Source organism: Thunnus maccoyii, chromosome 4 (assembly GCF_910596095.1).
Source record: "Thunnus maccoyii chromosome 4, fThuMac1.1, whole genome shotgun sequence".
NCBI lineage: Eukaryota > Metazoa > Chordata > Actinopteri > Scombriformes > Scombridae > Thunnus > Thunnus maccoyii.
The window spans coordinates 24,975,677-24,992,760 of NC_056536.1; the positions used below are offsets into that span (position 1 = coordinate 24,975,677).

General features: G+C 39.3%; 2 protein-coding genes across 3 annotated transcripts in view; one reads left to right on the forward strand and one right to left on the reverse strand.

Moving 5' to 3' along the window:
* Nucleotides 1-225: 225 nt before the first annotated feature.
* On the reverse strand, nt 226-10,568 carry dnajc11a (DnaJ (Hsp40) homolog, subfamily C, member 11a). Of its 2 annotated transcripts, none has more exons than XM_042410165.1 (16): nt 10,450-10,568; nt 8,762-8,891; nt 8,527-8,600; nt 6,854-6,955; nt 6,606-6,734; nt 6,350-6,472; nt 6,104-6,177; nt 5,813-6,002; nt 5,617-5,702; nt 5,322-5,438; nt 3,056-3,211; nt 2,857-2,926; nt 2,526-2,583; nt 1,334-1,476; nt 1,023-1,152; nt 226-682 (listed from the first exon to the last, which is right to left on the reverse strand). In XM_042410165.1, exons 1-16 carry the CDS (start codon nt 10,519-10,521, stop codon nt 657-659), a joined length of 1,680 nt encoding a protein of 559 aa, XP_042266099.1. In that variant the 5' UTR covers nt 10,522-10,568; the 3' UTR covers nt 226-656. The 2 variants fall into 2 exon arrangements, with proteins under 2 accessions (XP_042266099.1, XP_042266100.1); XM_042410166.1 differs by lacking the exon at nt 10,450-10,568 and adding an exon at nt 10,249-10,329.
* A 1,907-nt stretch (nt 10,569-12,475) lies between these two features.
* Nucleotides 12,476-17,084, forward strand: part of camta1a (calmodulin binding transcription activator 1a) — a 290,687-nt gene continuing 286,078 nt past the window's right edge. Inside the window, exons 1-2 of the mRNA XM_042408868.1 lie at nt 12,476-12,689; nt 16,535-16,636. Of these exons, the coding sequence (XP_042264802.1) occupies nt 12,665-12,689; nt 16,535-16,636 (127 nt within the window). The 5' untranslated portion in view covers nt 12,476-12,664. The remainder of the gene's footprint in view (nt 12,690-16,534; nt 16,637-17,084) is intronic.

Genomic DNA, 17,084 nt, shown 5'->3' on the forward strand with positions numbered 1-17,084 from the left:
GTTTGTCTGACAGATTATGTGTAACAGTTGCATGCAGTCATCAACTGAAGATGATCGGCATGTAGAATAAATTTAAACTCTTATACTCGATCAAATCAAGGCCAATCAACACTTTCTATATTCAAATCAACTCAACAATATTCAGATTAAACCAAGATAACCCAAATATTTCACCTTACAAGCATTACAAAAAAAACTAAATAATACCAAAATGTTTAAACAACATGAGAGAGACTGAAATCTTTAATAATATGGCAAATAAACAGAGGTGCATTCATGTCTTCAATCACATAGGCACTGCAGTTTGTGTACAATACAGTACATAGAACTTGATCATAAATTACAAGCCCTACCAAAAATAAATGGACACCAATGAGGCTAGAAGACCTGTGAAATGAGATGGCAGCCATTGATTTTGGTGTCACATTAGAATTTCAAGCAGGCCACAACCCTGTCCATGGATACTGAATTAGGATCAATCCAGTCTGTGATGGTTTTACTCTGCTCTGCATATTTGAATGAACGCTATAAAGACAAAAGATAAATGCACATTTTCTGAGAAATAAGGATAGATCCATGTCGTATCTAAAACAGAGCTTTATCCATCTTCTGTCAAACAGCTGAGAGATGTGTCTTTTTGGTCAGCAGAGGAGCCCCTATGTGTCTGCATCAATCCTGTGAGCTGTACAGAGGACACAAGAACAAAGAAGTCAGAAATAACGCTGCTGGCAGGCACATGAAAGTGGCAGGTAATATAGCTCAGTGGAATTTAGGGGACATTCTCAAAGTGGAGATAAAATATTTTAAGATATGTTGCATCAGACTACAAAGTGTTCAAGTTAATTTCCCCTGCTGTCAGTTACCTCTACATCTGAAACAAGGGCACGTTAGACTCATTCAAGAGAGTATATGATCTACCAGATCATTAACCTGCACTGAAGTAGCTTAACACTACAGTAATGGGGGCAAGAATGCAACGCAGTATCTATATGATAGAGTCACTGTGCTGTGCTGGGACTTACATTGCTTTGGTATCCTGAGTGGTTCCGTGTCTCCTGACAGGACTTGATGCATGACTCCGCGGAACTGATACAGCACCTTCAGGCTCTTTTCCTCCCCCACACAGGGGTCATAGAAGCCAGGGAGTCCTGACTGGAAAGACAACACAAGGTCATGTACAAACTGTAAACACACAAATACATTTATAACCGGTAATTGTCATGTATAAATAATATATTTTACGCAACAGGAAAATACCTACATACTGTATCAATGGATCCAATATCATTACAGCACAAAAATCTAGTCTATTGTGTAGGTTTTGGGTACATACCTTTGTGGTCTCAGTCAGGATGAGTTTCGAGTCTTTCACCAGACACTGCAGTGGCACAGTCACATCAATGACCTTTGCCCTCTCGTGTTTTCTACTATTGTCTGTCACGAACTTGCCGTACCAGGCATTGAGGATGATGAGGCCTGATTTAGGAAGCAGCATCAAGAACAGTGTGAATCAATTGGAAATGTTATGCATTAATGTGGTATGTTAATGTGTTCCAAAATGCAAATTAGTCACTAAACTGTCATACTTGAGTTGATTTTGGAAATCCAAGGAGGACAGACAACATAGACAGGATTTTTACAACACTGTCAAACACAAACCAGCACTTGCACAATAGAATATATTTCATCTTGCATGCCAGTACATTTAGCCATACTGTTAATGACAGAACCAATAAAATATATTACATTTATTTTGCAAGTACATAACAAAAACACAGCACCATTATTTGTAATTGTAAGCTACATAGACAATACTGTTACCATTTCGTGGAGTGTGGTCCGTTGAATAAAGAAGAGCAGCTGTGTGTCTGTCATTTCACACACTGTTATTAACTGTTACAAGTGCAATGTCTAGGAGACCTCTGATGATACTACAATCAAAGCAACCTCTACAGTGACAGGTGTTATAAGCCAATTATCACTTACCAAACTCCCCAGGTGAAAATTATACTGTCTGCTGAGAGCTTTTTGTTAGTGTACTTATCAAAGGCAAACTAAAAAGCCCAAATTATCAGCAGTCAAAATAGAGTCTGGAGGGTCATTAAAAAAATCCACTGAAACGTATTTCTCTATTAACCATTTTAACCTTGTTTAAAAAGCTACCCGTATCTCCACAAAATCACCCTGGATACTATCGGTGTCCACAAAGTAAGTGTCCTATGCTACAATGGAGAGGCTTTAGTTTGGATTTTCTGATGTGTGAACTGGTTATTCATAGGTAGCAGAAAACTTAACAGCAGTGATCTTTTTTTTTGCCAGTAGAAGACCAGTTTTGTTTCATGTAGTTAAAACACGCACTGTATCTCGGAATTTACACTTTTCTGTGAGCAACATTCAACCAGCCATCAACGCATTTCACCTAAAAAAGTATGAAAAACAGTTGAGGATCTAAGAGAATCAAATAGTTTCACAACCTGCTTAAAAAACATTATTCTGAGGATAAGCTCATCCTTTACTGATCTTACCCATTCTAGACTCCTCAGCTTCAATAATCCTGCGCACAGACTCCTGCATGAGTAAGACCTTTAGAGATGAAAAAGGCACAGGGAGAGAGAAAGAGAGACAGACACAAACAATGAGATTTCAGATCATATGGATTATACTAATGAATTTCACTAAGACTTTGCATCTTATCTAATCCCATCTCAGCCCATTTGTTACTACAGATTTCTGACTGGTGTGGGGCTTGTAATACTTCTTGACAGTCACGCACAATACCTGCATCTCTTATCTAACACTGAATAACAATACAGGATTGGCAGCACAGCTAAATGTAGGCCTATAAAGTCAACTCACAGCAGCCTCTGCCTCCTGTTTCTTCTTTGTTATGTTAGAGGCCGAGCTCTCCCGCTGCTTCTCCAAGTCTCTGTTGAGTTAAAAGATAAATGGAGGAATAAAATGAGCTCATAAAATCTGGCCATAATAATACATGTGGCACTTCTTCCAATAACATTTCTTGCATGAAAAACACCAACATAAAGAGGGGATTTCTTACTGTTCCTTCTGGGCCCGCAAGTAGGGCCGAATAATTAGTTGCTGGAGGGCGAGGTAGAAAACCAGTGGTCCAACTGTGGCGTAAAATACAGCACTAGGCAGGAGTTGGTCGGTCAGGTGAATAGGGAAGAAATACGTCTGGCTGGCTCTGTTTAGTCTGCAGAGAGAGTTGATTTCATATTTATATCTGAACGGCTGCTAATTGGTAACTCCATCTAATATATTATCTAATTTCTATGTGAAAATGAAAGGATAGGTTAATATTTTTCCAGTATTGTCTTAAAACAATAGTCAGTCGCCCATATTAACACTGAAACAGGTTTTGTTTGCTGTAAACATCCCTGCTGTTCATACTGACCGTTAGAAGATTCCCAACTGTGCTTACAATGTAAGTGATGGGGAACAAAATCCACAGTTTATCTGAAGACAATATGAGGCTCCAGCTGTCTGAGTTAGTCAGATAATGTGGATATCTTCCAAAGTTACAGTCTTTTTCATAAAAAAAAAAAAAAAACATTCTCTGTGTCTCAACGGACAGTGTTTTCCTGCTGAGCGACAGTGGAAGGATCACAGCAGAAAGGGGCACTAAATAGAGAATACTGACTTGATTTGACTAATATGGACTGAAGCCTTATATCAGCACCAAATAAACTTGGGGGATTTTATCCCCCATCACTTATAGTGAAAGTGCATTATGAGGGGATCTCTTAATGGCCGGTATGAACAGGAGGAATCATAATAATGATAATAAGTTTATTTATATAGCACCTTTCAAGAGCAGATACCACAAAGTGCTTCACAATAAAAACAACAAAAAGCAAATAAAAAAAAGCAAATAAGAGACAGAGCAACAAACATTAAATGCAGCATCCAGCTAAAACACAAGGCAAAAACAGAAATAAACAAAACAAATTAAACAAAAGCAAGTCTAAACAAATGGGTCTTGAGATACTTTTTACAAGGTGTCTACAGTGTCCACAGATCTTAAGTCCAGTCAGAGAGAGTTCCAAAGTTTGAGAGCCACAACCCTAAAAGCACAGTCTCCTTTTGTCTTGAGCCCGGCGTGAGGGACAACCTTATTGGTATTATATGGCTGCAGTAGCTCTTTAATGTAGGCAGGTTCCTGACCATGCAAGGCTCTCAAAGTGATTACAAGGATCTTGAACTGGATTCTGAATTTGATGGGAAGCCCACATCAGGATTGGTGTTACATGAGACTTTCGGGGGGACTTGGTCAGGAGCTTGGCAGCAGCATTTTGGGCCACTTGTAAGAGGTTCAGGGATGTCTTGCTAAGACAGGTGAAAAGGGAATTGCAATAATCAAGATGGGAGGAAATGAACGCATGTATAATCATCTCCATGTCAGCTATGGACACAATGGGCCTGAACTTAGCATTGTTTCTCAGATGGTAGAAACAGGAGGGAACCAAACAATTCACATGCTGGTCAAGACTCAAAGCCTTGCCCATAGAAACGCCCAGATTATGGAGGGTAGGTTTAACAGAACAAGATAAAGAGCCAAGACTTTCCCTCACCTTGGGGACAACGTAATCAAGGGCAGAAATGCAAACTTCTGTTTTATCAGTATTTAGCAGTAGAAAATTATCTGCCATCCAATCTTTTATAGAGTTGAGGCAGTTCAGTTGAACAAACAGTTTTGAAACATTTTGAGGCTTAAATTAAATGAATAAAACTTTAATGAAATGAATGAGACTGCTAATATCGTCCATATAACAATGAAGGAGACACCTTTAAAATTACTTCTTATCTGCCCGAGTGGAAGAAAGTACAATGCAAAGAGCAATGGGCCCAGGGCAGAACCTTGGGGAACACCACAGAACAAAGATTCAGTTGATGAGGCATAATTATGAACTGTGACCAAGAAGGTCCTGTCTGACAGGTACAAGGAGAACCAATCCAAAGCTGATCTAGAGATACCCACCCACTGTCTGAGCTTCTCAATCAATATACAGTGGTCCACAGCATCACAAGCAGCACTGAGATCTAACAGAGCCAATACAAAATATTCTCCTGCATCATTTGAGACTCAGAGAAAATCTGTTTTTGTTGAATGCAACCGACAGAAACCAGACTGAAACTTGTCGATAATGTGCTCGTCAAAGACTTAGCCAACCACTTTTTCTAAGATTAACTGGCTGAGACAGTGTTACATCGTGATTCCAATGGGCATCGTGGCAACAGCGTTTTGAGTAAAACCCTCTGGAACCTACACCAAACGGGAAAGTGGAGCAAAGAGCTGCACTTACTTGATCTTGAGGGAGACACCTTGGGGCACTCCCACGCTGACAGTTGCTCCCAGGACACTGTGTCTACTGATCTTCCTCTCAGCACCGTACTCTACCACAGTCCCAAAGAAACCTGATCTGCAATATAAAAGACACAGTCACTACCTCTCTACCCACAGTCAAACTTTTTTGAGTTGTCAAATTACTTACATTGCATACTCAAATGGATAGAAGTTTGAGTAGCTACAACAGGGGTCTTAATATGAATTTATAATTATGTTTTCCAAATAACACATATTGCACTTTGACAACATACTTTACTGAGCCCTTAATCTTCGTCTGGTCTTCATCCTGGAACTTGTACTGGTAGCTCATCATCATAAAAGTGTGAGGAATGCCAAGCTGCAGGGACAAAAAGTAAATGATAATTTTGGCACAACAGTGACAAGCAACTGTTGATTTAATGGTGTCTTGGCCAACATTAAAGTTAAATATGACTGCTGGCTGCTAACCTGCATTGCGAAGGTGAAATGGCTGCTCTTGGTATCCCTGACAACGCTGGTGTTCATAGAGGACTGGACCCCCCAACGCCACTGCAGGTAGCCCATAGTGTTCTTGTCTAGGTGACGGGCCAGCACTGTGGTAAACCCAGGACGCACGCCTCGGGATGAAAACTGGAGCCCACACTGAGCTGTCACAAAGCTGAGGCACAAAAGGAAAAAGAAAAAAAAAAATCACTGTATTGTTCATGTTGTAGAGAAACAGATTATTGATTTTTTTCTCTCTCATATTTGTAGACATACAAGCGAGGTGTCAAGTTTCGGAATATCTTCATTCCAAGGAGAGGCCCATGTGTGTCTCCAGCACCGAACTCTACCTGTGTACACGCAGACAACAGATACCACTTCAACATCTTAAAATGTCAATGCCTGTTGTGCCACATAGGCTGGCAACTCTATTTGTGACAGAGTCACAGAAAGAAAGTGTGCTATTTATAGTGTACATTACAAAAATGAGTGCGTGTGGTGCCCAGTAAGAATGCAGCATACCTCTCCCCACCCCTTAGCTGAGGTGACTCTTCTCAAGGCCAAGTTAATGGTGCCACCTCCATTTCCGTTGTGGGTAGACAAAGAGCCAGACAAAATGGCTGTGTCATTTGTTGTAAGAGGAGCCTGTGGTAGAACACATACAACAACTATAAGGAATTAGCTCAAACATCTTTCCTTACAACTAGCACAGACTTGATTAATCCAAACCACATCATTGTAAACATCACTTCAAAAAGAACCTGGAGCATTGTTTTACCTCTATGGATTGTGATATGTGCATCTTGTTGATTTCCACATGTGGGACGCCTCCTCCAGGCATATCCTCATAGTCCTCCTCATAATGGTCAAAGAGGTCTGTGGCATCAATACCCACACTAATCGTTCCCTGTATATAATACATTCAGGAAACAATACTGTTTTAATTAATAATGTATATAACATGCACAAGATGCCTAATGACTCATTTAGTTCAATATGAGGCTTGTTATCTACCCCCGTGCATACCTTTGGGTTGGTCCTTTGCTGAAGCCTTCTCTCTTCTCGCTCTCTCTGAAGACGCTCATACTCTTCTCGAATCTCTGCAGGGGTTCTTTTCCTCTCCACCACCTGGAGTCAGAAGATAGGATTTGAATGCAAAAGAAACAGTGGATTGGCTGCTTCACAGGTGGCAGATAAATAGTTACAGAAGAAGAAATTTCACACTCCCCTAAGTTCTTTCTGTGAAAATATTTATAAGCGTCATAATTTTTACTGTCAAGCTCACATCAGTAGTTTTAGTAAATACAGATACAGATACAAAATAAAAATGATTTCATGCAGGTTAAGGGGTGAAAGTCGTATGGTAAGAATGCAGGCTTCATCTCATAAGACTGTAATGCCAAAATATAATATGTTTATTAATGCCATATATAATAGATACATGGTTTATACTCCTTGATACACTATATTCTTCCAATAAGTAAGTTATTCTCAAGCGAAGACCGTAAAAGGATAAAGAGCTCTTTTTATGCACATCATTTCTTTTGATGCACTTCTCTTGATGTTTCCATTTGAATACTACACATGTCAGACCTCCAGCTCAGTGGAGTTCTGAATTAAACCACAATGGAAAGGCATTTTTAAAAAAACATAATAACACATTTGGATAATTGCTTGCCATCAACATTGTCCAAAGTTACACGAAAACTGAAATGTTAGACTTGTGTATAAAGCCCCGCCTCCTAACCTTTTTGTCCATTAAAATGCAGCAATGTCTATTTGAGACCCCTCATCACCAGTTCCATATATTGTATCTACCAGTTGTGACCAGTTCAACCAGTGATTTTCCTTGTCATTTCTATATTTGAATATTTTTTTTGATTTCTGAAGAATTTAAATCATCCGTGAATCCACAAGAAAGATTTGAGTAGAGAAAATAAATCCCTCAGGTTGAGAACCACTGGTCTAAAGCGCACCAAGCTACCTAGATGTGTATAAGTGTGTAATTTATAAAATATATTGATTTGCTGAAGTTGTCAAGAAGCTGCAAAACCTAAAGATATGTTCCATCCAAACTAATCCTGGGATGCATGCTATGAAAGCATATAATTTTTCTCTGTAAAACTTGATTCTACTGGAAAACAGCCATCCATGATTGCAAATATAAACACACTACCCGCATCACCCTGAGGAAGGCAAAAAAAAGCCAGAAACATTTAGTGAGTTAAGTTAAGGTATACTGTGGAAGAGTTGTTGTTTTAATTTTGGTGGCTTTGCACTGAATCTCACACTGATCTGCACCTCACTGTGTGTGTGTGTGTTCTCAAAGTTAAAATTGCAAATGCAAACACATACTGAATTTTTCACACAGATAGACATGGTGAATAGATTTTTTTGTTACATGACATTTGGTTCTGTTTGCAGTTGGCTAGCAAAACACATATGACATTTATAATGAATTCAATATACAATATTTTTAAAAATGTATGAGGTAAGCCTGACAATCATGGTTGTGAAATTCACTCCCATGAGGCTTCACAGCTCCCCCGCCTGTAAAACATGTCCGACATGCGTCAGTGTATGTTTTGAGCTTAGTAAATAGTGAACTGTCAATCAACGCAAAGGCCTAAAAAACATTGTTTCTAACATCATTTGGTGGCTTAACGGATTTTAGTCACTTCATTCAATAATGGACTTACCTCCCATCCTTCAACATCGAGTCCTCGCTTGCCATAGATATCATAGATAGCTCGTGCCTGTGGGTCACTAAGCACTGGAAAGAGATAGATTACCTTCAGTAATGTGAACAAACAGTATAAATTGTTTATGAATCTAGATGTGTCAGAGTAGATCGTAACATGTACAATACAACGCTGGCTTCATGTGTACCTGGAGAGGGTGTCGACTTAATGATGTGATTTAAGCTTTTCTTACCTTCATAAGCTTCATGTACGAGGTTAAAAAGCTGTTCTGCTTGACGCTTAAGCTCAGGGTCGCGGTGTTTGTCTGGGTGATACAACATGCATAATCGCCTGTAGGCCGCTTTCAGCTCCTCCTGTGTTGCCTGAAGCACAAAGTTGAAACAGAAAAAAAAAAAGTGAGAGAAAACTTTAGGGGAAACTTGATCAACACACACACAAAATATTCAGCATAATGTCGCTACACCTGGCACTTATTTGAACTTTCTAAGGTCTATAAACTAGGGCTGAAACAAATGATTTTTTTCATTATTGATTAATGTGTCAATTATTTTTTCGATTAATCGATTAGTTGTTTGGTCCATAAAATGTCAGAAAATTGTGAAATATGTCGATCACTGTTTCCCGAAGCACAAGGTGAAGTCTCCAAATGTCTTCTTTTGTCTCGACCAGCAGTCCACAACCCAAAGATATTCAGTTTACAATCATAGAAGACTAAACAAACTAGAAAATACTGACATTTCAGAAGCTAATTGAGAGAATTTTTTCTTAAACAATGACTAAAAATGATTAACTGATCATCAAAATAGTTGGAGATTAAGTTAACAGTTTGCAGCAACTAATCAATTATTTGTTGCAGCGCTACTATGAACCCTGCTGTAATGCCATTTCAGGGCTCAGATGACTTGTGACAAAACAGTCTAGACACCAAGTTGCTGATGTTGATAAATTCAGTTTATAATTACATTGTTGTGAGACTGACTGGTGCAAAAGGTCATCTATCATACCGTATTCATAGGAATTAAATCTGGACCATTGCCAACTGAATTAATTTAATTTTTGAAATCAATGACATAAGAGACTATGAGTCATTTTGTGTTTTACTGCAACGAGATGGGTTACACGTTTTCTAACCTACTCTTGAATTTAAGATTGTCATGTAAACAAGCTTAAATTCAAGCTTTATTTGTTTGTTTTGTTTTTGCGTTTAACGCGGTAACACTTTGAGATTGACTGCAAATGAAAGGTGCAATATAAGTTAATTGCATTAATATTATAAATAATAATAGACATTATTTCTGATTAAAGTTTTTTATATACTTTTCCCGCTCATGCTAACTTACTTAACATTAAGCAAATTATGAGAACATTCAAATTATACTTTGTTTAGTCAGTCTCGGTACCACAGTTTTGTAAAAGGTCATTTTCACGTCAACACACTGCACTCTGCTTTACAAATAAACTGAACATAAGCGACAGTCATTATGGCACATATTCAGAGTGTAATCTGACCAGCTGTAAGTTTCATGGTGAACCTCAAGTACAGCTGCACTGATACATGGTAGCATTAGCTAGTTAGCACAGTCCATGAGATCTTTCTGAAAGTGAAAATAACTCTCAGGTAACATTAACATTAGCCGCCATATAACCGCAGTAACACACGATAATCCAGATTACTTCATGAACTGACAGATCCTGTTGGTAAAGTGGCAACCAAACAACCTGTTGTGTGTCTTGTACAAAGTGTCCAGCCGAGGAGTCACAGCACAGAAACCAATGTCGAGGGTCACAAGTTAGCCCACCTAGCTAACGTTAAATCTGATTATACGCGCTGCCGTTAGACGTTAACCGGAGAAAGTTTACAGAACGACTGCGACCTTCATACGCGCAGACATTTATTCAGATCACAACTGTGCAGCCTACCTCTCTTCTGACATTCAGCAAGGAATAATAATCTTCATTGGAGATCTCATCATCGTCCAAGGGAGACGCCATGTTTACACCCGGTCATCGCTTCTTCGTGTCATTTACGTCGCGCGACGACTTCGCTGCGCACTCTGTCGCCCCCTTGTGTTGCGGATGAATAAACATAAAAACGTCTTTTTATTCATGCTTGTTCATGTTGTGTTGACATTTTGAAGTTTTATAAATTTGCAGCTATTCGTCTTTATTGGTATAAGGAGTGGCGCTTAGAGATCTGTTTCCAGCATAACATGTAGAGTGACATTTTAACCCCCAAACTCTGGAAGACTTACCTGCCGAGATTAGGTTTGCTAATTCTATCACTGCTTTTAAATCTCTTCTTAAAACATTCTTTTGTCTTTTCTTTTTTTAAAAAAAAAGCTTTTAAAGTTGTATTTTATTTCAATTTATCCATTCATATGTATTATTATTTTTTATTGTATTTTATCTTTTTGTGAAGCACTTTGTAACATGATTAAGGAAACTGCTATATAAATAAACTTAATTATTATTATTATATTTAACACTGCAGCTAGCCATTTACAATTTGGCCCGTTATTTTTTTAATGTAAATGGAAATACATAAAAGTCACTAAATGTGACATGTTAGATAAAAATGCATTTGGCTACAACGTGATATTTCAGATGTTAAAAAATGAACATACATTATTTAGAAGATAGATGGATACATGCATGCCATTCTAAAAGGGTGGGCTTATTGTCTGCAGCCTATCCACCTAGAAGCAATTAAGGCAAAGGGCGAGAAAATCACTTCACCACATTAGGTATTTCATTAGCTGATTATTACTTTCCTTGCAATAACAAAGCCGTTGGCTGTACAAGGCGCACGAGTAGCAGGCAGCGGAGGAGCTGTCCTTTCAGCACCACCACCTCAAACTATACACTGCATTTCAGCACTGGCGATCTACAGCCTGTTAATATAGGATGACGGCTGTCCTTAAGTGCTGTAGTTGGCGAGAGTGCCAAAACCAAAGTCTGTAAAGCACAATGATCTGTAATTAGATTGCCTGGAGTCATTTAACGTAGCCATACTATTTGTCAAGCCTATATGTAACTGCGCCATAATGATAGAAGTTTTCAAATCTGTCACACCGACCCCCCCAGTAGCTGACAGAACTGTTTAGGTCGATCCACCTCCTGTAAATCCCTGCGGCCGGAAATTCTGCGTTTAGGACCAGCCTGCAGCAGGCTATTAAGCTGCCACTATCTATAATCAGTGAGGTCTACAAGGGAACAAACTAGTCTCCGGGCTTTCAAATGTAAACAGACATCTGACATTTGATTGGCAGATTGTGCAGACGTAGGTCTACTATTGTTTAAAATGTTTCAAGTGTTTCGTTGTTTGTTTGTTTTTTAGTATATCTGTGCCTAGGACTCCCTGGAAGGAAACCAGTATCCCGCATCCGAATGAAAATAAAGCAAACTGAGCCTTAAAATCAAAACAAGGCATGCAAAAATTATTCTGTTATTGATGATTATGTAAAACTGGCAACATAATTTTTCTCCAGTTATCAGTAGACCTCTTTGACCATCAGTAGAGGGGTCTCCAGTTATCAGTAGTTGTATGAAACAGATCAGACAGCCATTATCAGTTTTGATCAACAGACTTATCTCTACAGACATGTTTAAATAAACTTAATAAAGGCCATTAAACAGTTAATTTAGCCTAATTAGGCTATATACTACCTTGTGTCACCCAGGTACCTAGTGTTAAACAACTTCAGTGGGACGGCTCAAAGACAAACATTTAATATTCACATTGTAATTAGTTTTAATTATGGCTAAAAGATGCAGCCATAACCCACTGAACATTAAGTAATTTCCTTTTAATATAATAACGCGTCATCAGCTTTAAACAAAAGCGTCATGCCAGACCTGCAGCGTCTCTGAGCTGTTTTAAATTCACTGTAAAAAAAAAAAAAAAAAAAGAAAAAAAGAAAAAAAAAACACGGCTGGTGGTGCCAAGGTGATTGGAGATGTGTTTTTCATCCCGGAGCCTCTCTGTCAGTCACCGCCTCACAGCCAATGATAAGTTCGCCTCGGTCGGACCGACTCGCCGCTTGCTCCTCCAGTCCCTCCTCGTGCTGTCCTCGCCGTGCACGCGCGTGGTACCCACGGTCGTGAGGAGGAGGAGGATGTTGCGCGTGAAGGGGAAATGGCTGCCGAAAACAAGCCGGAAGGTAAGAGAAATATAATGGGATTAATTTACTAGTATGACCGCTGTGTGATTTTAGGAACAGTTGCAACTCTGCGCGGAGATGACACACGCGAGAGGACAAGTGGAGAATTTTTTCGGTTGAAAACGGCTCCGCTATTTTCCTCCGAATAGGCAGCTAAAACGTGGAGACATCACCTAGCCAGCTAATATTAGCTTGCATTCTAGCCAGCTGCTATTCCCATCGTAGCCCACATCTAAAGCACCGCCACGGGGACAAATTGTCAGCGTGGTAAAAGTAACGCGTTTACCGTGCGTTTTGCTCTGGATGCTTATCAAGAGACGTAGCAATTCAAGTTGTTAACAACAAGGCTAAGTTAATGACAACATGTCATTGGCATCGACTAACTTCTTCCCTTATTACCCAGCTTTAAAAAGCGGGTTGGTTGTGGTAGTTTATCTGTCAATACGACTGTCCTCTGCAGCCGCTGTTTGCAGCTTGTTTTGAAGGCATTGCGATAATCATTTGGGCATATCTGTTTTAAAATGTACAAGTCTAGTTTTATATTTTTTTTGCCGTCTTGAAAGGGTCGTTCAGTTCCCCCTTGAAGCGCGAGGGTTTTCTTTGGCATTCAGCGAATAGTGTTTGCGAGTCAGAAGTGATGTATTTTTTTTTTTTTTAAGTCAGTGATTATGTTTCCCAAATTCCAATTAGGCTAATAGTACTTGGCCTATATTTGGTTTGAGACACGGACACCACAACGTTGTAATGCCCGCTCCGCTTGTAATGCCCTATCGCGCTGGAAATGAAATGCCATCACACCAGAGGAAACAGGGAGCATGGAGAGTAGGATTTCCAGCAGCCTGCCTGCCCATTACACTACTTTACACATAGGACAAAATGATGACTTTTTTCCTCAGCTTATTTCACACGGCTCACTAACTTAAAATGAAACCCATTAGACTTACTTAGTGGGATATTTTACTGCAAAACATATCCATAAGAGACCTGCTCCTATTCACATAGGCCCATGGAGTATTTGGGTGAGTAATTAAACAATGACTGTATAAAAATAAATACATATATTGTAAAAAATGTTTTCATGGCAGCTTTCCACTTTTAAGAGTATTAGATTCAGACTGGAGTGAGTTACGTACTTACAGTCTCTGTTTCACATTTGACAGGGATGAAATTCTTAAAAACATAGCAACTTAAACTCACATTTTTTTTAAAAATCTGGAAAATATTGGAGCTTGTTAACCTGGCGTTAATCACATTTTCTTGTTTATGTTGATGTTAAGTTGTTTCTTATGGGCTAAACTCACTGTGATAACAATAGTTTATAACTTGAGAGGTTTTAGGTTTTTTGATGAGCAGAAATGAGTATAATTATAGGTCATTAAGACAGTATGCTCTTGCATTTTTTCTAAATGTGTGGTGTTTTTTCATATTTATTGATTTATATTGACCCTCTGGGTGATGCAAAAGAGTCATCCTAGACTTTTAAATTGGCTGCATAATTTGAGAAACAGTGAAAAAAAAAAAAAGATTTCTACATAAATCGTTAAGTCCAGCTGTTTCCGAGCTGTTCATAACGTATTGTTGCAGGCTCCGAAATTGAACAGACCTCTGTCAGTGTGTGGTGTCAGTACCCTCAAATGTGGATTCCTCTTGATGTGGAATTACTTTAATGTTTCAAACGAGTGTAAACAAATTACCTCCGTCCATATGAGGGGAAACGATAAAACACTGGGAATTCAGTTGTTTGAATGTCAGTGTGCCAACCACTAAACAGAGTCCCACCAGGGGGTGATGTTGAGCTACAGAAGCACACTTAGTGTATGAAGGATCTGTCTGTGGTCTATGACAAAAAATGAAGACATCTGGTTTTATGATAGTAATGACTTCACTGTGTGTTGTATAGTCCTAATGTATTCATCTAGATAGCAGAACTTAACAAATAGGATCCAGTTGTTAATCGCGATGCCTCTCCAACACAGCAGGCTCTCACTGAAAACCCTGACTTGAAAGTCCCATTGGTGAGCAGGTTTAAGTTATTTTCAGTGTTCCTGTGAGGCCGGTCAGTGGAAAAAAAAGGAGGAGGAGGAGGAGGAGGAGGAGGAGGAGGAGGAAGGGGAACATAGAGAGAGTGAGAGAGCTTCATACCTTCATGTAAATGCAATGTCGCCTCATGCAAACCTGGCCCTTGAAGCTTTTACATAGAGCTCCCATGCTGAATCTTTATTCCTGCATCCAGTTTTTTTTTCTTCTTAGTTTTGGCTATTCATTAATATAGAACATGGTTTTTGGACATCCCTGTTACAGTTTTTACATGACGTGTCCCTGGATGTCGGGTAGCTGCTGAGAGAGCTGAACAGTGTTTCCTTAACCTTTTGTCCTTGTGGTATGCAGGCAGTGCTGATCTCTCTTAGTTGTTTGGCAGGTCTTATGATGGCCCATAACAACTGAGGGTTACATCTTGTGTTAAACCCAGGGGCCATGACCCAGTCTCACTCAGTGGTGTAATGTTTACATCCTGGGGTATTTCTCTCCAGCCTAACTGATTGTCAGGGCCCTTGGGGGTGTTTTTTTTTCTTTCTTCACACTCATAAAAAGCACTGTGGGTCCGTTATTTTAAGTACAAAGCCTGGAGGGCACTGAAAAGACAGGCTTGATATGTCTTACACTGAGACTCCTTGGGATAAAACTTCAGCCAATGGTCTTATGAATCTACCAGAGCAGAGACTCGTAAAAATATCTCTGTATAAGAGCCAAAAATTGAGAAAAGAAATTTGTAAACACAACCTACGTTACTAACACTTTGTATGTTGGGACTCACCAGGAAAGGAAACACAGTGTTAAAGTTAAATCTTGAAGTTGAATCTTTGATAGTGTCAGTTTTTTTGTAGACCTAGCATAACAGTGTAGCATATTCACTTTAATTTAAAATCATATAAACGCAAGGCCTAACATACTCACACAGGTGTGATACGTAACCTGCATACAGTATATCTAAGGGTAAAGCAGCTGGAACTTTGGTGACAACAGAAACAATCAGCAAAGGTTGTTTTCTAAAATGTAGTGAATTAAGCCTGTAGTCTCAGCTGAGCAGGAAGTAATATTTCTCTTTTATTTTTCAATCGGGTGCAGATTAAAAAGTTTCATGATGTTATCATTTCACTCAAAGTTCATGGTGAAGCGGCAGCAAAACATCAAGTAAGCACGCAGTCAGCCATTAACTTACAAAAGTGCTTGTGCAGCAATGGTATAAATATTTCTCCGCTGTTTTGTAAAGAAGGATGAATTTAACCTCCTCGTGATGTCGGACGACTTACTCTCCCAGTTTTGTGTTGAATCAGGCGGTACATTTTTTTCCAGCCTTTTAATTGAATCAGCGAGGCGTGGATGGATGGGACCCAGGTCCGGTCTGTGGTTGCTGAGACGTATCATTCCTAATGCCTGCCTGTAATAGACCTTTACTGACTGCTTTGCACGGTCTCCACTGATTGATTGTATTGATTTTATCCAGCTTACCACTGATACAATAGGGAGTGTTATTGAACCATATCAAAGTGGGGCAGAGCTACAGTGACCCTTATTACTGGCCATATTTCTTATAGAGACAAAAAACTTCACTGTTTTAAATGACAACAGACAAATTCACTGTGATTTATTGTGATAATTATTATTATTGTTATCATTATTATCGTCTTATTTTGCCCAACAACTCTTGTGTGTTTTAAATGTATTTCAATATACTGTCTAGCCTCTGTTGATATTGCTTGCATGGGGAGTTTGCTTAGTTACCACAGACTGGGAGAATGCTTCTTTTCCTCGATTTTCTCTACTTTTCTCTTTGCCTCCTGAAGGACTGAAGAAAATTCGTAATCCGGATCGAATGTACAGATCAGCAGTGTGTTATGCTGGCCATGGTCCACCTAAGAGTATCAGTGATGACACAGAGACGAACAGTAAGAGTCAGTTATTAATACTGCATTGCTGCTCCAAGAGGCCACTAGCTGGCCAATCTATTATTCATTCATCGATTCATTTATTTACTTCTTGATTTCATCTGTCCCCATGCCCCCTCCTTCTTCTATTCTCTTCCAACACAACACCTCCGGCTGCTCTGTTGATTGAAGTGTCTGCTTTACGGGATCATGCTGTCAATAGCTGAAGTGTTGTCGTTAACTAAGAGTGATTGTTTCAGGTTGAGGCCAGGGGATCAGGACCTGAGCAGACCCTCAGAGAGAAAGCTTACACTTTGAGCCATCAATTATGGCCCTCTACTTGCCTTTTCTCTGCTTTTCTTAAACCAGCATTCGATGAGGGGGGGGGGGGAAACAACCCAGGTTAAAAAATAGATGGCTTTAAAATGTTGCAAAATTAAATTGTGTATGACCAAAATATTTATTAACT

Bases quoted from the DNA above. Each gene is read 5' to 3' on its own strand.
- dnajc11a (XM_042410165.1), bottom strand. From the start codon at position 10,521: ATGGCGTCTCCCTTGGACGATGATGAGATCTCCAATGAAGATTATTAT. The intron at 6,473-6,605 runs GTAAAACAATGC...GTTCTACCACAG, and splicing joins ACATATCACAATCCATAGAG to GCTCCTCTTACAACAAATGA. The intron at 2,927-3,055 runs GTAAGAAATCCC...TTAACTCAACAG, and splicing joins TTGCGGGCCCAGAAGGAACA to AGACTTGGAGAAGCAGCGGG.